The 20,826-nt window shown below is 39.0% G+C and overlaps 1 protein-coding gene across 14 annotated transcripts in view; it reads right to left on the reverse strand.

Annotated features, from left to right (window-relative positions):
* Positions 1-20,826, reverse strand: part of FOXP2 (forkhead box P2) — a 327,173-nt gene that overhangs the window by 112,017 nt on the left and 194,330 nt on the right. For 5 of the 14 annotated variants that reach the window (XM_063927254.1, XM_063927253.1, XM_063927252.1 and 2 more), the window contains exons 4-8: positions 18,506-18,643; positions 16,498-16,743; positions 10,699-10,855; positions 6,584-6,797; positions 4,033-4,137 (exon numbers count right to left, since the gene is read on the reverse strand). In XM_063927254.1, the coding sequence (XP_063783324.1) occupies positions 4,033-4,137; positions 6,584-6,797; positions 10,699-10,855; positions 16,498-16,743; positions 18,506-18,643 (860 nt within the window). The remainder of the gene's footprint in view (positions 1-4,032; positions 4,138-6,583; positions 6,798-10,698; positions 10,856-16,497; positions 16,744-18,505; positions 18,644-20,826) is intronic. The other 9 variants (XM_063927257.1, XM_063927263.1, XM_063927265.1 and 6 more) reach the window with 5 other exon arrangements.

Here is a 20,826-nt window from a genome sequence, read left to right on the forward strand (position 1 = left end):
CATGTGACATACATAAAGGTGGCAAGCAGAAAGCCGCAGATTAAAGGCCCTACACATACGGCAGTGTGCCGCCGAGGTGCCCGACGGACGATACAGCCGACGGGCGACCTGGTGGTGGGGGGAAGTTTCTTCACTCCCCCCATCACCCGGCCCCATTGCAATGCATGCAAATATGTACGAGATTGTCCATATTGGCATGCATGTATAAGCAACCCGGAACCAATAATGAACGATCACGGGGCCACACATCGTTCATCATTGGTGCCTACACATTGAAAGATATGAATGATATCTTTCAGTGCTATCGCCTAATGTGTATGTCCCAATAATAAGAGTTGGATTGTGGAAGGATTTTCCCACCAGCACAGACATAGCCACTTGCTGATGTGCTGGTAACAATGTTTGACAAAACATGCTTTGTGTGTATGTTTTAACCTTATTTTACTCAAAGTCTATGTGTTTTAGGTGTGTCTCTCAGTTTACACTTTCCTACATCTTCCAATTGCTGTTGGTAGCTTGAAATTCATAAAAATGAGTGTTGATTGCACATAAATTGGCATATAAAATACCACTTACAATAATGGAGAGTAAAATTATTTTTCAAATCTGCCTATGGACATTAGACAAAGATGCTCAAATTTGATGTAATCAATTTACATATTGTTAAATGATAAAAGTACAGTAAGTTATTCTGCACATTTACATTATTAGTGAGTGAATGCTACTATATTTAAAACGATTGCCCAATAGAAGCAAGAGGAACTGTATCATTCCTAATATAAAGTAGTCACGTAAGAGGTAATTCAGAGTTGATCGCAGCAGCAAATTTGTTAGCAGTTGGGCAAAACCATGTTCACTGCAGGGGGGGGGGCAGATATAACATTCGCAGAGAGAGTTAAGGCCAGTACTCACTGGCCGATGGCAGAGAGATGTGTGCTGAGCGAACCGCTCAGCACACATCTCTCCCGGCGCTCAGCACAGCGCGATCTGTGCTGAGCGCGCGGGGGGAGACGGGGGGGCCGCTCACTTCACCCAGCGGGTGAAGTGAGCGACCCGCTAGATTGGCCTGCATGCAGGCCAATCTAGCAGCAGCGATAGCGATGCGCGGGGCTGCGCATCGCTATCGCTGAGGGGGCTACACACGGAGCGATCGTGCTTAAAATCTAAGCAATCTAGTCAGATTGCTTAAATTTTAAGCAGCGATCGCTCCGTGAGTACCCCCCTTTAGATTTTGTTGTGGTGTGTTCAAACAGAAATCTAAATTGCAGTGTAAAAATAAAGCAGCCAGTATTTACCCTGCACAGAAACAAAATAACCCACCCAAATCTAGCTCTCTCTGCAAATGTTATATCTGCCACACCTGCAGTGCTCATGGTTTTGCCCAACCGCTAACAAATTTGCTGCTGCAACCAACTCTGAATTACCCCCATAATAATGTGTGTTTATTAATTATCACTGTTAAACACTTCAAAGCAAATCCTCTTATTTTACTCAACAAATAGAAACATATATTGTTTTTAAAATCTATTCTTTCCCCTAAGCTGTAAAAATATAATGGAGAGATGCATGATTGTTGTCTTCAGTAAATAAAAATGTATATTTTGATTGTGACAAGCAGCAATTAAAAAACTGGTCTTGGTCTTTATTCCTGTAATTGAAGGGTGTTGTTGACAGAGCATGATTTAGAGTCTGTATCTGTGACAAAAGAAGCTGTTAAATGTTTAATTGTGTAATGCTAACATTGTCATTCCCTTTATCAGAACAAAGGTGTACTGTATGACAAAGTAAATTTCATGTGCAGGTGGGATTGCACCAAACTCTGCACTTCTAGGTACTGTAGGTTGGTTTGGGAATAAGTAGGGTCTTTGAAATAGTTCTGAGTGAATAAAGATCATTTATATATATCTGGAAAATATGATTCTCATCTATCAGAGAGCTCTGTATGGCCTGTGGACAGAATAAAGGGATCAGAAAAAAATATCTAAAGATTCAATATTTATATATAAAAAGAGCAGCACTTAATTTACCCCACTGCCATTATTATCCGTTTCTTGTTATGTTTTGTAGTTATGATGTCTCAGCTCTATATCCCACAGATATTCTACCATTTGTAAACACATCTTTTTGATGTTTCTGCCAACATCCTGGCAACAAAGCAGTGCCATTTCAAATAAGCTAATTAACTTAATTGTTGATGAAGCATGAAACAGTTCATTCACCCTGTTAACCGCACCATGACAACACAAGATCTTCAGCCTGTGAAGTTACTCATCTTGAAAAGAAAAACCCCTTTGGTAGTTCATTTATATATGTTTATTCTAGATACATTTTTACATTGGAAAATGCAAGTTATTGTGTGCATCAAAATTGACAACAAAAGAACAGCAGAAAAAATATGTCAGATGAGGACACACCTAAGGCTTACCAAGGGCAAAAATCCCACAACACACTGCAATGTGTAGTTCAGTACCAAATCCATTGAACTTATTAAAGTGAAAGGTTAACAGTTCTAAACTAGGATGTTTTCAGTGTGTGATGAATAGAAGAGTGTGCCCTGATTTTCAGCCTTGCCAAGGAAAAGGGCACAGTGGTAAATACTGCAAAATGGATTACATTGGGGACTACTATTTCTACACACATGGGTCATGCTTATTTCAACTGTAGTGGGACAATTTATTTACAGGAAAACAAACCTGCTAAAACTATACAATGTTTCTATACAATGTTAGAAAGAAGAAAAAGAATGTCCAATGGCTGCCTGGTGCTAGGGATTCCATAAATGAACTGCAAAAATTACTATGTATTCAACCAGTGTTGGACTAAAATGTATTTACTGGACTGGCACTAAGCAAAGAATTTGTCTCTTTCCTCTATGAGGTCTATTCAATGACTGTCGGATCCTCTCTGACGGAGAGAGGATCTGACAGTTCAGGATTCAATTAGTGGGCAATTTCATCAGGTTTTGCCCAGTTTCGACAATGCTGATTTGACGTTTTTTGAAGTCGAATCAGCATTGTTGAAAATGGGTCAAAATCCTTTGGAATTGGCCGCTAATTCAACAAAACACGTGGATCCACGGCTAATCCGCCGATCCACGTGTATTTCAACAAGTGGTGGTTTTTCTGACTGTCGGAAAAATGCCACTGTCATTGAATAGGTCGAATGCAAACTCGACTTATTTCTGTCGAAAAGTGAAATTTTTTACGACTGTCGGAAAAACCGGCACCAATTGAATAGACCCCTATGTATTTTAATCTAATTTTATTACTGTATTACTGTGTTTTGTCCCAACTGTAAAGCACCATGGAATAAGATGGCACTATGGTGGCCAATCCCAGGATCGGGATCGGCGGGATCCCGGGATTTAGCGCCAAAAATGGCCGGGATTCAATCCCGGGATTAAAAGCTCCAATCCCGAGGATTGAGGGATCAGCATTGAGCGTCCACAGGATGCTCAGACGCTGCCCGGCTTCCTTATTCCGGCTCCCCAGCGCAGCGTGAGAGGTCACGCTGTGCCGTCAGCCGCTGCTGGGAGCCGGCAGCAGCAATCAGAGGATATTCCCCACCCACCCGCCCCCGGTATATGGTGAGTTATGTGTGTGGGGCGGGGTAGGGCGAGGGGGCGGCCACATAGCTAAAAGCCAATCCCGGGTATCCTGGGAATTCCGGGATTGGCCATTTTTAAATCCCGATACCCGGGATTGAAAAAATGGCCCGGGAATGGCTTCCCTAGATGGCACTATATAAAACATTTTTAATTAATAAATATGTGTATTAAGCAATACATAGTCTTGTAGAAGGTGGCTATCCCCCTAATTAATAAATGTGCTGGGGTGAGAGTGGCTTATAAATCTAACATTGGTTATTGGTGCAAAACAACAATTGAGCATTTGAAGGCACAGACAATACAACACACACAACAATTGAGCATTGAGCATTTGAAGGCACAAACAATACAATACATGATATATTTCATTCATCTGTCATGTTTAGTTGCACTATCTTCATGTGAAAATGTGAAAGTTAACCTACTTTAAAAACTGCCCAAAATCTTCGCAAATGCTTTCACAGCCTGGCCACTTACAGACACCGTGACCATAGAGGGTATGCGTGGCCCCAGTCTCCTCATGTGATGAGCTGTAGTAAAAAGAGCATAGCATCCGATTAAACTCAAAAGCCATAATCGTTGGAGGCTGCTAGCGCCTGTCAGGTTACGATCACTGACAAACAGGTCAAAACAGGTCAATTCAGCTCAGAGCAGTCAGAAAAATGTAATCGTTCTATTGAATAGTTTAACTGCTAAGGCAGGATGATGTTCCAATTAGGGAAGAAATAGAGCCAAAGATTACTTCTAATAAAGGATGAAAAAATTACTACACAACAGTGCATGGTAATTCTGACATATGACCTCTCTATAGTATTTGGCCCACAAATTAGTAAGACCTTTGAAATATGATATTTTAATATTTTGTTACTACAGTTAAGTTAAAAAGGAGCAATAACGTGCAGGTTCAATATAAAGATTAATACAAGCCAAAACCACCTGCCTTGAATGGGTCCACCACCGGAATACAGGGTGAGGAGAATAGCTAAGCTGTTACACTGCACACAGTCACAGTCTGACACTTTGTAAGGGAACTGACAATTCAGGAGGTAGAGAGATTGAAGCAGTTCAAGTAACTATCTATGGACATTCTGAGATCTGATGTTAGTTGTGATTGGCTACAATTACTCCACTAAACCAGAGCATTTTACTATAGGCAACAACTTTTGGAGCATTTGTTTCTACAGGAATTTATACATCATATATATAGAGTCCACCAACAATGTTTACAACTTAATCTGACTGGCAGTTACCATAGGTAATGACAAGTGGCACAGCTAGAGATCTTAGCTGGTGCTCCCCTAAACACTGTCTTCACTGTCCAGCAGACAATAGAGCTTCTGCGTCAGTATGTAACATATACTGGTGAATGAAATAGTGATGATTGCCTGCATTTAACAGACACCCATTACTGAAAAAAAACACCCTCCATATTTTACAGAGACTGTGTCTCACTGCACACCTCCCATTGTAGACAAACTTAATGTATTGCAGATCTGTGACTCCACAGTGCAGGTAGTCTCCTCATATTGCACAGATATCCTACATACTGTCAACTACCTACAGCATTGCAGAGACACCCCTCTCTTCACACAACTGAGATTTCCACTATCCCATACTTACCTTTATCAAAAAAATGAACGCATTTCTTTCTTTACCTTTATCAGAGATGTGTCCAATTTAGCATGAGATCATTTATCGCTAAGAGCTTCCCTATCACCACAGGTCACGGTGGAGGAGATGTGCTATGCCTTGGAGAGTGATAAAGTACCATCCAATTAACTGCCATGTTACAAAGTGTGATTGAAAAATGACAGGAGCTGATTGGTTGGTACTTTGTCTCTCTCCACTTTATCACTCTCCAATGCTTAGTACATCTGCCTCAGCATCTGTTCATTGAGCCACTAAACAGTCTTCTAACGAGTGGACAAGGGGAGAATTGTTTGTTCATAACAACCAATAAGATTCTACATATCATTTTACAGAATGTACTTAACAAATACTAGCTACAAGCTGAGTGGTTACTATGGGCAACTATTCCACTAGAAACTTCTCCCCTCTTTAGAAAGTTTGCGACATATCACCCTGTGAGTTACTGAGCTATACCTGTTCTCATATTTTCTGCCCGCTAACATTGCATTTAGCTTGCACATTATTTGAAGTAGTGCTGCATTATATATTTTAAAAAACAATCATCATATTTGTGCTGTTTATATATGTAGAGACACTTTAGCTTCATATACATCTCTAAGTAGTGAATGGGATATTTAGTAGTACATAGGGTTGCATAGTTGGCATATTGGTTAGCACTACTGAATCATAGAACTGAGGTTAGGTTCGATACTCAGCAATGACCTATCTGTGTGGAGTGTGTATGTTTTTCCAGTGTTTGTGTGGGTTCCTCTGTGCGCTGGTTTCCTCACACAATCCACAGCTGCCTTTAGTTGCCTCATTATGTGCACACTGCAGTTACTGAATCACGTGAATGATAATGGGGCTTTGCTTCACTGATACCTCTCTCTATTTCATCTGCCTTTAGGCTGTTATCCTCTATAGTCTGAATACTTAATCTTCTGTTCTGAAGGACCAAGTTTTGGGGTTATTTATGAACAAACCATGTTATATTACCATTGATTTCTAATAACAAAAGTATTTACAACAACTGAGGTATAGTATATCATTTTGCAACATTTCATTTATTATCTTAGTTACAGATACAGTTTACTTGAAAACATTAAACATGTAGAAATTTGCTACATTATATTGAATAGAACATACCACTTGCACACAGTATGTATGCAAGTGCCCTATGCTTATACTGCCAACTACTGCTACTATTGCTAGCTTTTAGAAATAAAAACAATGACAAACCAAACTTCAGTTATGTATGTTCCTGTTGGAAAACATAAATAAACATCCATTATGTATTTGCATATTGCTATTTGTAATATAGCAGGCATCCAATCTAATGAGAATTACCTGTCTCGTCTTGCATTTAGCACTGAAGACTGTCCATTCACTAAAGAATGATGAGTAATTGGTGGTGATGCTTTGGAAGTGATGGAGGAGGTAGTAGAAGAAGAATTGTTAGTAGTGAGGTCTAGCCCTCCGTGTTTAATACCATTGTCTTCCATATTGTGAACTCCAGTCACCTCTTTCCACAATTGCTGGATCTCAGCAGGGCTTAAACCAGCTACAAAATGAAACAATGCCTTTAGAATCACAGACTAGTTTCTTCTTATAACATATTACATGATTGGGATTTATAATATATAAAAAATAATGGTGGAGTTCCGAATATTAGGCATAGAACAAAACTTAGAAAAAGGGAAAAAGAGGAAATGAGCTTCACTGGTCTGAATAGCATGTATACATATACATCTGATTAAAATAGTATTATCCGAACAAGCCACATATATTAAAAATAATTTTATTATTAAGAAACTAATACTATCCATCTAAGTCCCAGAACTAATAAACATTCTAACAAACATAACACTCCAGAGGTTCCAAAATCCAGTTTCAGAAGACTGGGAATACTGTATAACCTAGATTTTGTACTGTAAATTTTGAAACCTTTGGAGAGTTATTTACAGTATGTGAGACATATATACTTTTTATTATCATGACCATTTTTTATATATGCAGTTTGTATATGAATGTGGCATAATAATATCTTAATAATAAAATTATTTTTAATATATGTGGCTTGCTCGGACAATACTTTTTTAAGTAGATGTCCATTTATACATGCTAGTCAGACCAATGGAGCGCAATTCCTCTTTTCCCCTATTTCATTGTCTTTTTAGTATTAACACACAAGAGTTTTATGAAGAATAGCTGCTGTACTGTCCTGATTTATTATTTTAGAATATATTTATAATTTTTCATATAATCATTTAACCCCGTTATCAGTGCCTGCCTTATAAGTTTTTGTTTTAGTATTGTATTTATAGAGCTCTTATTTCTGTTTTATTGTTTTTTTTTGGAGGGGGCGTGGGGTTACATTCTTTATTTAAGAAATGGTAACATATAAAATACAAAAGCCAAATGCAAAGCAAATACAGTAACACAGTAAATGTCCAAGCCGGATTGGATCACAAATCAAATATATGGTCACTGGAACAATTTCACAGACAATAGATAACATACTAAATGGGATAAAATAGGAAGCAGGATGAAAGGTCAAGGGGGCAAGGAAATGAAGATGGCAGGAGAAGGAATACTTACAGACCAGCCTCATTGTTCAAATAGACTTCAAGCTGGGACGCAGTTAATTTCCCGAACGACGAGATCCCGGCAGTCAAAATACAGACACTGGAATCCCGACAGCAGGGAAAATGCTGCCGTCAAAATCCTGACCGCCGACCGGTATTCCTACTCGGGTGGTGGTTCACGCCACCACTCGAGAGGGAATATAATAGTGCGGTGAGCAAAGCTCACCACTGAGCCCGAAGTGTGGCGAGTGCAGCAAACCCACAAGGGGACTCGCTGCACTCGAGGTCGGGATTCTGACTGTCGGGATTCCGACATCAGTCTCCTGTCTGCCAAAACCCCTCCAGTCAAGATTTCATACCGAACCCTTCAAACTGACCCTACGGGGCAATTACGGGATTGTGAATGCTTTTATGTCAATGCTGACCCTATCATGCCCCCAGACAAGGTGCACAATGGTGGTCTGTTTATTTAAAGTCCAGATCACACTGAATTCCTGATATCTATCAGCCAAAGACATGATGATGTCATCCATGGATATATAATGATGTAAGCTGACATAGATGGGGATTGTGTGAACTGCCAGTGAACACAAACTACATCCTCAGAGGTGATGAGGATATGCCATAACAATAAGTTTTATACTGAGCTTGTGGCCTGTATAAAAGATTTAGGGGGACATTTACTAAGCAGTGATATGAGAGGAGATGTGAGCCAGTGGAGAAGTGGCCCCATCAACCAATCAGCAGCTCTGTATAATTTTATAGTATGCAAATTATAGATGTTACTTCAGTGCTGATTGGTTGCCATGGGCAACTTCTCCACTGGCTCACTTCTCTGCTCTTATCACTGCTTAGTAAATGTCCCCCTAAACCACCAAATGCATGGGCATGAGGGCAGCTCTTCATGGAGAATTATCTTTGCATTGGTGATAACTGTGTTCCAGTATGGGCAGGGCATGAGACCATCCCGCCAAATATGTAGTGTTGTCCCAATCGCATTAATACATCTCCAACAAGTGTGGAGGTCCCCCAGAAACATATTTGCTAGGAGATTGGGACACCTGTACTATCACGATAAAACACTGTAATGGGTTTCAACTACTTTTAATTACTGTCAAGGACACTGCTACAGAAAAACTCTGCCCAATTATCTTCCCCAAATCCCTCTCCCAATCAGTCTTGAACTTTAGTGTAGTGGAAAACAGGTGCTCTATAAAAATTGTATATACAGTATGGTCAACAGGGAATGTGGAGGACTAGTGTCAGTAAGACAAACGTTCTCAAAAAAGAGTTAGACCCTTATTTTACCACAATGCTCATGCACGGGTCTTCGAGAAAGTGCTTCAAATGAAGGTATCTCAACATTTCTATATTAATGAGGTTCTATTTAGATTAGATAACTTCTAAACTCAGGAATCCAGAGGAATCCACTAACTGGTTGGCTGTATTGCTCCACTCTGACACCACAATTCAAACTAAGTGTTGGATGTCTTTTTTGCAGAAATTTGGTCTTAGTCACAACATAATGCAACTAGAACACACCAGACAACTTGTATATTGTGTGTGAGTCTTTATACAGAAATCAATGGAACCTGTATTGGAAAATAGCAGCAGTTGCTACATTGTAGCATTTCGTATACAGATTCATAGACTCAGTCACACACAGATATGCAAGTTTCACATACAGTATCAAACTGATTAGCACAGCCGGCTGGAGCATCCTAGTTACACCATGTTGCGACTAATGTGCATTTTCGTCAAAAACGAAGCAAAAAAGACACCTGACGCTAGCAGAGTCTCACGGGACCTGGCATGCTGAGAGATGCTATTTGGCACGCCTGCAGCAATGATGTATGAAGACACATTTGTAGCAGTGGATGGTGTACAGAAGGACCATAGTAAGCCTGGGCAAACCCATTATCACAGCTGGGGGAGAGAAACATTTTCAGTGGCCATTCATTGCTTGCTGTTTCTAGCTCTGGTCTACTCCAGAAATCTGCATGATAATGAGGTAGAAACTGCAAAAGTTGCAGGCCCTTAAATGTTTATGCCTATAATTAACCTTGTACTTAAAACTAGGGAGGGTTCGGGAAGGTTCCTAGAGAAGATGTTTACATTCTAGACCTTAAATTCTGTCCGTAGGGTTGGGGCAAAGTAGGGAAATTGGAATTTAAAAGTCTGGGATCAGTTTCTACCCAGAAGTCCACCAAGGTATTTGATTTCAGTAGGGTACCATATAAACGGGGAGGCATGACATATACCCACAACTGTCTCCTAATTTATGGTGGGATTTAAAATCCACTGATTTGGTGTAGTTCATTTTAAAAATAAGAGAGCTCTCCAAGTGGCTGGAATTCAGGACCCAAGTATGTAAAATAAAGTTAATTGATATAGGATCCACTATTTTCACCCTTATTATTCCTATACATATTTGTTGAATACTGAACTGATGGGTCTATTTACTAAGCCTTGGATGGAGATAAAGTACCAGCCAATCAGCTCCTAACTGCCATGTCACAGGCTCGGTTTGAAAAGTGACAGTTAAGTGCTGACTGACTGGTACTTTATCTCCGTCAACTTTATCTCTATCCAAGGTTTAGTAAATAGAACCCTGAATCAGGGAGGGTTCCCTGACCCCTCAAACTGTGTGAATCTCCCTATGGTAGGCACCTATATTTAAAACACATTATTTTTTACTAATAATATTTAATATTATATACAAAATTCTGAGCTGTAGCCATAAAACATCCTGTAATCTAAGTAATAATATGTATGATGTACTTCCAAAGTCTAAACATTTGGTTAATAAAATTAGTACCCAGACCCAATTGTAAACACTACTGTAGGTGGATAGCAGAAGACAAAAGTTGATCCTACCTTGTGGTAGGGACTGAACTGGAAGAGCAGACTGGCTTGGCGGGATGGAAATTAGTCCCTGCCGTTGAAGATTGAGTAGATGTTGTTGTTGTTGCAGTTGCTGCATTTGAAGGAGCTGCTGCTGGAAGACAAGCTGTTGGGCTGCTAACTGTTGCTGCTAACAAATAAGATAGAAACACTGTATAAGAGAGAAACCATCAACTCAATTATTACTTCACTGTTGCTTACACAATAGCATGATCAATTTCTTCCTTTACAACATATTATATTGTATTTGCAGTACTGTTTGGAACTCCTAATGATCAGAGTCTCACGCAACATACATTATCAAGGGCAAACATTAAACTAACAACAACTTGGTGTTGACAGAGAACAGTATATATAGAAAAGCATAAAATCCCTCAATTTAATTCAATAAACACTCAACTTCAGAATCAAATAAGACAACTATAACTATCTATGGCTTTCTGATATACTTGAAATATTTTAAGTGTTTGTGGTTGATTAGATTTAACCAACATGCTCTATATAAATCCATCTATTCATAAATCCAAACATTTAGGAAGGGTCATTTGGGACCTTGTTAGTGTCATGCTGAGCATGTGGCTGCACGATATACCCCTTTATTGTGTCACACTCTCCACAGTCTCTCTCAGCACTATTTAGATGCTCCACTAAGCAGAGCTGCAGTGACAGAGAGAGCTCCCTCCCAACCCCCAGGACACTGCTGCCTGTGAGTGAGATGGCGGTATATACTGTACTGTAGCCCAAAAAGCAGGACTATTTTGTAAAAATTGGCACAGTTGGGGGGTATGTTTTTGCTGACAGTTCCCATGTTTGGAGGGTGGAGCTTGTATCTCTAGTAAGTAGTGCAGATTCTGGAGTCTGAGTCACTCTATTGAAAACTCCAGTTTGTATAAACTAATGCAAGTTTATAGGGTTTCTATGCACAAGCCTACAATTATCATGTTGAAATAGTTTGCCCCTTAAACGTCTGCTAATTTTAGACTTACCTATTTCTTCATGAAATCCGGAATAGGGTTTTTAAGGGGCCGAATATCGGCACAAAGCAATAAGTTAGGGCAATGGGGGCATGATGATTCAATTCACAGTAAATCATGTTTTCACTTTAAAAATTTGCGGACTCTTGTGCATGCAATAACAAATGCATACCCCTTCGCATCAACAGTATATGCACTTACTGAAAGTCATTATCAGCCCTGTAACAACTGTAAAAGAAATGCATCCTGACAGGTGTATATGCGGGTATGTGTGCATAACTGCTGGGCTGCATGAGGCACACTTGCATGAATACACACTGACTAAGGGGTGTATTCAATGCTTGTTGGATCATGTTGGATTTGGCCATTCCCGACAATGCCAACACAACTTTTTTTAAAGTCGGATTGACATTGTCGGAAATGGGGCTAAAACCTGTCTGATTAAGCTGCCGATCCACGCACTTTCCGAGAAGTAGGATTTTCGGACTTGTCGGATAAACGGGAGTATGATTGAATAGGTTGAATCTGGGTTCGACCTTAAACTCCTGTTAATTTGACAAGTCGGGAAATCCGACTTGAATTGAATACACCCCTAAGTGAGATTGCCTCTTGTTTGACACATGCAAAATGGAACATAAGATAAAAATACATTACACCAACTGGGTTAGTACTTACTCTTTATCAGTTCCTAAAGTTAATAGGAATATCCTTAGGCTTGTCCTAAGCATATACTGGGTGGTTCTTCAGACTGCAGGGTGCTATTCTAGTCAAATACAACTGCCAATATGGCAGTAACAGTACCACCCCATTGCCCCTGCACCCTAGGCAACAGCACATCCATAGTTACAGTTAAGGAAGAATAATAATCAGGCAGAGCAAATGTCACAACTATGGGGAAATTTTCTTTCTGTTGTATACTCTCCAATTATTCTTTTACATGTGAATATCATACATTATGTGCACATAGTTTATCATTTTAAATATATATAACAACAATGCATTCCATACCAATATAGTATTAAAACTACACAGACCAAGGAAAATGTAAAAAATAAACTCCGTTCCGTTACCTGCCTGCTGGTCACAAATGGTGCAGCAGCATTTTGTTCTTAACTATGTTTTTAGAAAATGACATTAAAGACACTTAGGGGAGATTCAAATGTTTGAAAAGTCAGTTGGGTGTCTGTTTTTTCCTGTCTGTTAGATAGGAAAAAAAAGACTCCCAACTGACTTTTCAGACATTTGAATCTCCCCCTTTGAATTCTCCCTAAACACACCTATATGTCCGCTTTACAAATGTCCCTGATAAATCACTGTTAGTTCTTTATTTTAGGTGCCCTGATAAATAACATATTCCAAAATACCAAAAAACGTAGCATCAAGTAACAAGCTACGATTCAGTTCAAAGAGGTGTGATTTATAATCTTCAGTGATATAATACATACATTGACATAAGCTAAAAGTAGCATACTAGGGTAACTGTTTCTAACAGGCAGATGTGTCTTTCATAGTATGCATGCGTAATCCACAGCTGCCCATGACTGCAGTCTCCAGTGATCTATTAGTAAATTGGGATGTAGCTTTTATTCCAATAGCCTGTTAGCTCTTTCTTTTCTCCTGTTTGGAATACATTAAACCAGCCCTGCATTGAAGAGAGAGAATTGCCCTATTATTAGAAAAAGTATAACTTCCAATTTTGTGAGGCATTACAAGACAAACCAGAGTTCCCTGGACTCCAGAGACTATAGGATGGCAGTCACACTTCAGAAAGAGACAAGCTGCTGTAGAAGACCTTTCCTTTTTAGTTTGGGGAAAAGAGGAACTTCTGATGCACTCACTGGAAAACAGACTGCATAATGGAGCAAGTCATGTGGATTGCCCAAAGCCTCAGGAGAAATAAGGGAACAATTTCTATGCTGTAGTTGATGCCTGTCTAAAATTCTATTCACAAATCCAAACAGAAACAAAGCCTCAGGAGGTCAGAACTGTTTCCTGTAGGTTTGCATAATGGGCAGCTTAAAGACAATGTCTACAATACCTGCTGATCAATTTAACTACTTCAACATGTTATATTAGCATTATGTTTACATTTGATGCATTCCACCGACAAGTACAGGGTAGGCCTGAGAAGCTGGCTTGTCAGCTTGATTTATGAGCATATCAAACTAACTTTCTATTCGCCAGTCCAAATCTCCAGTAGCAGTTCATTAATCAGGGGCCATGACTTTCAAATTTATGCTCAACCATTTTTTAAACAATAAGCCAACTTTGCATGCTTCTTGAACCGTATCATAAAGGGGGAAAAAAATATTGTATTTCAGCAATTTTATAGTTGGGTAACATGTTGATGTTTTATGCTATTAAACGGTAATTGTAGTAATTTATACAGCTGGATAGATTAGTAAAATAAAACATGATTGCTTTCATCTTGTTTTAGAAATTGGATTACTGTTTGGCTATTGATATGGCCGGGTTTATAGAAAAAAATCAACATTCAGATTGTTGATATTTATACAATTCTCAAATTAATCAGTTTGATCGTTAGTTTCAGAGTTCAATGTATAATGCCACTATTACTATATTTTATATTTTGATAGATTAGAGGACTGTACAGGGAATGTTTAAGCCTTAACAATTTGTATCAGCCAGAGGAAAGTCTACAATCCAAATTCCCTACCACATGCACTCATTTTCTATGGCTCTCAGAAGTCAGTTATCGTACTTTGGTTTTGGAATGTAGGAGGAAAGTAGACCAACAGGTGGAAACCCAAATAAACACAGAGATAACTCAAAAACTTTATGGTAAGAATCAACCCCAATGCCCAACACTGTAAAGGTGCATACACTCTAGGCGATGTGCTCCATCAGCTGTCTGACATTAGCATACCCACTGTGCGATATCTATAGCGATATTGCACAGTGACATCATGCCACAACCAGGCATCGATAACGACCCATTGGGACTTACTGTATCGCCTGTCGTTGGCAGCATACACACTGGGTGATATAGTAAGCGATATCGCTCAGGAGGGTAAAAATGAGCGATATCGCTTACTGTATCACCTAGTGTGTACAGGCCTTAAGACAGAAGTTCGAACAACAGTGCCACCAATTGAAGAAATGTAGCATTTTTACATTTCAATTTCTATAAACTAACCTCAACTGAGAAAGCCAAATGATTGAATGGCATTTTATATTACTAGTCTAGCCTGTTATACTAAAGTACAGCACCTTGTAGTGGTGACATTCTCTTTAAGGGACAGATTTTATTAGTCACAATGTTTACTGTGGGCTTGTAGCAGTGCCCGGGTCTATTCAATTGCAGCCCGTGATAAGCCCAGGCTTACTGCACAACCAAATTTGTTTAGAATCGAATAGCTCTGAGGCTGCAAGCACACAGTAAACATGGCGGCTAACTGAATCAGGCCCTTGAAAAAACACAGTGTGACAGAACATGTCACAATTACATATATAAAGCATAGCATTAAATAGCGCTGTTTGATCCCTGCACTGCCTTTCATTGCAGCTTTATTAAAATAAATCAAGAACAGTTACCAAGAGGAGACATAAAGCCTACATCATGAAGGAAAGCTTCCTCAATCATTCTCACATTAAAGCTGAAGTGTCATACCGTAAGCTATCCACCATTAGAAAAGAATTTCCATCAAGTACTGTAGCAGGCTGCAGGTGTACAGTATATTACAGATGTGTCCACTCACATCTAGTCTCCCTGCACATAAAACAGCCCTTCTAGTCACACCATGCCATGGTATGACTTGGTTGTACTGACTATCTTTTTGTGCGACTTTTCCATTAAAATGCGCCTAATTCACAAGAAGGTGCAAATAGGATGCACAAGTAGCTTTTGCTGATATAGAACATGCCTATATTCTCTGTGCGACTTCAGCTGTATCTGCATACATAATTCTATGCAGATACAGGCACTGTCGCTTACAGAATATAGGCATACTGCATATAATTTTTAATCAGCAAAGTCTGCTTGTGTGTCATAATGCAGGCAACGCGACTGCTGGAATTACCGGTAGCACCCTTGCATACGCACCAAGGCTTTGTTTGAGGGCGTATCAGCGCCATGTTTTCCCCTCTTAAACGGTCTTACACATGCCTGCATTGTCAATCAAGTTGTTGCGATTGCATCCTTCCGGGATGAAATCGCAATCTGAAAGTTCACGCACGATTGATACTGATCACAGGTAATTGCTTCGCCGAGGGCTATCCTATTAGACCCGATAAGCCAGCATGAGATGCAGCAGGTGAAGCAAAATCCCAGACAAGCACTGGCTTTTTGGGCCTGCGGCAGCAAAAACACACCGAACCTGTGTGTATTCGCATGAAAAAGTATTTTTATGGTTTACGGAAGAGCTAATTGGATACCCTGTAAAACACATATTGGTGAAACATCGAGGAAAATCGCAAAAAAAATCCAGCTTTTCGCTCCTGATGTTTCATGGCGGGTAATTGTATATCGCCTTAACAACTAAGTCTTCTGTGCACTTTCACTATATTCTCTTTCAACACATATTGCCCAGCACATCATATATCAAATACTTTGTTTACCTAGTAGACTCACTCAAAACTAACCATTTAACACTACTACACACCATAAATTCAATTATTTGCCTGATCATATGTTTGAAACAATGTTAAATTCTTAATAAGCCTAAATTATTTTGAAAATAGTGAATGATATACACCACACCTCTGATTGAAATTTCATGTTCTAAAGCTAAATGATGTTCCTTTAGAGGTTTCAGTTAGAACAAGAGACATACAGTACCTCTTTTGCTTGCTTTCCTGGGTGTTGCTGTGGTTGCTGTTGTTGTTGCTGCTGCTGCTGCTGCTGTTGTTGCTGCTGCTGTTGTTGCTGTTGCTGTTGTTGTTGTTGCTGTTGTTGCTGCTGCTGCTGTTGTTGTTGCTGTTGTTGCTGCTGCTGTTGTTGCTGCTGCTGCAAAAGCTGAAGATGTAACTGCTCTTGCTGTTTCTTGTAAAACTCTTGTAGTTGTTGCTGAATAAACCATTTTGACTTTAATAAATAAAGGCAAAAGTTTCATATATTACAAATTACCTAAGCTGTGCTACGCTGGAATGTGATTTTAAGATGTGTTTTCAGCACCTTTAAAAATGACCTTTCTAAGAAGCACCAATTTAGCAGAGATGAGCTGTTGAAATATGTGCATTATGTATCACCTAAACATGTATGCATATGCTGCATGTAAATTGCAGTTGTGTTATCAATTATCAAGTGACATAAAACAGTGAGAAGCTGGTAACAGCCTGAGGCCAAAGCCAAGTCACTGCTTCAGTTATTTTCTACTGTCAAGCTATCACATTCCAAAAAGAATGAAACTGTCAAAAAGCCAACAATACTTTGCAGGTGGGCAAAAATAAACTCAGAATCCTTGAAAATGCTGTGAAATTATCTAAATGTATCAAGTCGTTGCATATTTGTTTATTACTCATTTTCACATTTAGATGCTACTATACAGTCTTAGTATTGAGCGGGAAATTATTTATTAAAATATATCACTGAGTATTTAAGTGTTGATTTATTACATTTATATTCAAAGTTGAAGTAAAAAGTATTAATAAAAATAAAAATTTTAAACCCAAGCAATCTACAAAATATTGACTTTGATGACCGTCTGCCATATTGTTCTCTAGTGTAAGCAGTCAGTGGTGTATCTATCACTGGTGCATGATGTTCCTCTGGGTTCAGCGGGGCCCACACCACACAACCTGACCCATTTAGTATACTTAACTCTCTGGATGTTCCACGCTGACACTGCACAAATCACAGAGAAAACGGTGTGGCTACTATTTTCCCAGAGATTTGTACATACATAGTACAGAAATGACCGGAAACATAGTGCATGTTCCCGGTGACCCATGTATGCGCACTGTGCCAGAGTCTACATGCAATTGTACCATACAAAATGGTAGCTAATTTATCCATTAAAGAGGTCCACTTCAAATTAAGATGTAGTAAGGCATTACTCAGTGAGCTATGGGCATTTCACTGTTATGCTAATTACTGTAATGTACATTATCTTTATGGGTAAAGTTCTTTTCACATTTCTTAACTATATACTAAATGAGTGTAAACATATGCAACATAACAGCCTAAATGTAAAATAGAAAGCAAAGCCCAATAATATAGGATATATCTGCTTACAGCTTTACTTGTAATAATGTGTTGTCATAATATAGGAGAAATGAAAGCTTTGTAAGTTCATTATTATGTTTTCCAGTTAGGTATAACTGCATGGTGTAACAGTGTCATGAGAAAATGTATGTACTATACTGTTATTTGTGTGTCTGGTTGTTCTTGCTTTATAATATCACCATTTAACAAATCTACTGACTGTAGTTTAGCCACTTGACTTTTACCTGCATATAAATTCACTCCTCATAAATCTCTGCCACAATTCCTTACTCTAATATAAAAATCAGATCTATATTTGTCCACTTAATGCAAAAAGCTGGAAAATTCTCTAACTGCCTTAGTCGTATTATTACAAAAACAAGTGGTAATGTGTTATATATCATAAAACAACAATCTTCTGCATCTCTCTTTGACACTTCGTATGCTTTGACAAGTCTAGAAATGTAATGTTCTGTTTCAGATGACAATGTAAACAATCACCTGACAGCACATTATTTTTCTGTGTGTGATATACACTGCTGTAAAAGGTGAAGACGAGCTAAACATGACAGTGGGCTTATTCAATCCTAACATTCGAGCACTCAGGAAAAATTAACTGTTGAAGGAAGGTAACCAACATTACCTGTTGTAACATAACGGCTTGCTGCTGCTGGAGGAGTGCTTGGAGCTGCTGTGGAGACAGTACTTGCTGCTGAAGTAACTGCTGCATCTGCTGAGGGGTGATCACCTGGGGAGTCATCATGGCCACTGAAACAGGCACCTGACATAAACAACAACAAAGAAAAACATAGCTAAGCTCAGTTTGAATTCATTGATTAGCTTTCGGCTGCATGGATTTTATTGACATTGATTCAACTCTGTCTCAGCACATGCTCATGTCTCACCCAGACATAGAGAAGAGAAATAAAAGATGTATACTTCTATATATAGTCATTAGGGAGGAGCGTTAAAAGGTTCCTTATGCTTACTGACTTTCTCAGTGAGGCTGCCTCTACAATGCTTCAAGTGAGACAAGACCTCTACCCTACAATGATGAACCCCAAGGCAAAATTATTTTAGGTGAGATAGTAAGTCATCCCTTGGTCATGTCCCAATGGGAAATGCATTGACTCAAAAGCTTGCCAAGTAAATTTTACTCCCAAAAGGGACAGCTCCTGTATGGGAACTGCTTATTTGTATACAGGCAGTAGGGAGGAGCACTGCAAGTCTTACTAACCATTTATACTGGGTTCATTTTTATTGTACAGTTGTTACAAGTGAATTATCGCGCCAAAGACTGTATCATGAAAAAAGAACATTGTTAACCTTGTCAGTGATGCTGTTTGGTTCTACTTTTCTTCTATTATTATACAAAAAAATAAATGATCAGGTATAATAGCAAGATTAAATGAAATGTCCAGTCGTTTTATATATATATATATATATATATATCTCATATTACCCAATTACTAATAAGATGATTTGCAAACATTGTTATTCATTTTCTGCTGCCTGTCAGCCTATCAGCCAGTGGCAGCGTGCCAAGTTCTATTACATGGAATTAGAATGTGAGAGCTCAGGCTACAACCTTTGCAAACTCACTTGTTACATGTAAGCTGGAATATCCAGCAAACAGGTAGTCTGATTGGGATACAACTTACATTTATGTATATTGGGCCTAATTCAGAGTTGATCGCAGGAGCAAATCTGTTAGCAGTTGGGCAAAACCATGTGCACTGCAGGGGGGGGGAGATATAACATGTGCAGAGAGAGTTAGATTTGGATGTGGTGTGTTCAAACTGAAATCTAAATTGCAGTATAAAAATAAAGCAGCCAGTATTTACCCTGCACAGAAACAAAATAACCCACCCAAATCTAACTCTCTCTGCAAATGTTATATCTGCCACACCTGCAGTGCACATGGTTTTGCCCAACTGCTAACAAATGTGCTTCTGCGATCAACTCTGAATTACCCCCATTTTGTCACCAACAGACAACAAGGATGACTATGGTATCTGCACAATGGTAGTAACTTAGAATGGGTAAAATGATAGGATGCAAGTAATTACTTTTAAAGTGAGCATAGACATGTATACACATACTGTACAACACAAACATGTTTCTCTTGCTGGAATTATGACCATTTTGCCATAACCTAGCTGAGGCTAACCAATGTCCAAGTGCTGCCTACCTTTGTGTTCTCACCCATTAATACAATAAATCACCCTTTCCGAAGCACCATGGCTTAGATAATTCTGTGACTCTTATTATATTACAAGACACAACTTCAAGTATGGGGCCATAGGGTTTGTGTTTGTCAGTTTTAAGTGTTTATTACATTTCCTTCACATAAGAACCACTTTATGCTGATCTCCTATATGCGCCTTCAATGTCTTTGTAAAGTAAAACTCAGTCTTGCTGATCCATAGCAGAACAGTATGTTTTGGCCATACAAGTGTTTTATTGTTTGATAAGCTCATTTGAATGAATCTACTTGTAGTAATACACCATGAGATCCATTTGAGTGGGCATCATAGCTTAAACACAGTTACAGAGAAGCATGGCTATTATACTGTATGCACAGGAACTAAGGAGTTTTCTATGATAGTAGTCTGAGTGGTATTTTGAGACAATTAAAAGGTGCCACTCATTTTCTACTTATGTTGTGACTGGCAAAGATCAGCCTTTCAAAAAGAAACAATATGGCAGGTGTGTTTGACTCAAATTTAAAAGAATTAAAAAGGTTTGGATGAGATTTTTCGCAGCACAAATAGGGATATTTTGGTAAAAGGTAGGACAGCCAATTGTGCAGGGATGTAGTGCCAGCAGCTGGTGGAGGTGCCAGAATGTGGCTCTTAATACTTCATGGGTGGAGGCAACATTGGTACATAAGTGCCTGCACACTATTAACATGGGGGCAGCAGATCTTACTACAGTATGCACATACTGCACTCCCTGATGTCA

Source organism: Pseudophryne corroboree, chromosome 6 (genome assembly GCF_028390025.1).
Source record: "Pseudophryne corroboree isolate aPseCor3 chromosome 6, aPseCor3.hap2, whole genome shotgun sequence".
NCBI classification, from domain to species: Eukaryota; Metazoa; Chordata; class Amphibia; order Anura; family Myobatrachidae; genus Pseudophryne; species Pseudophryne corroboree.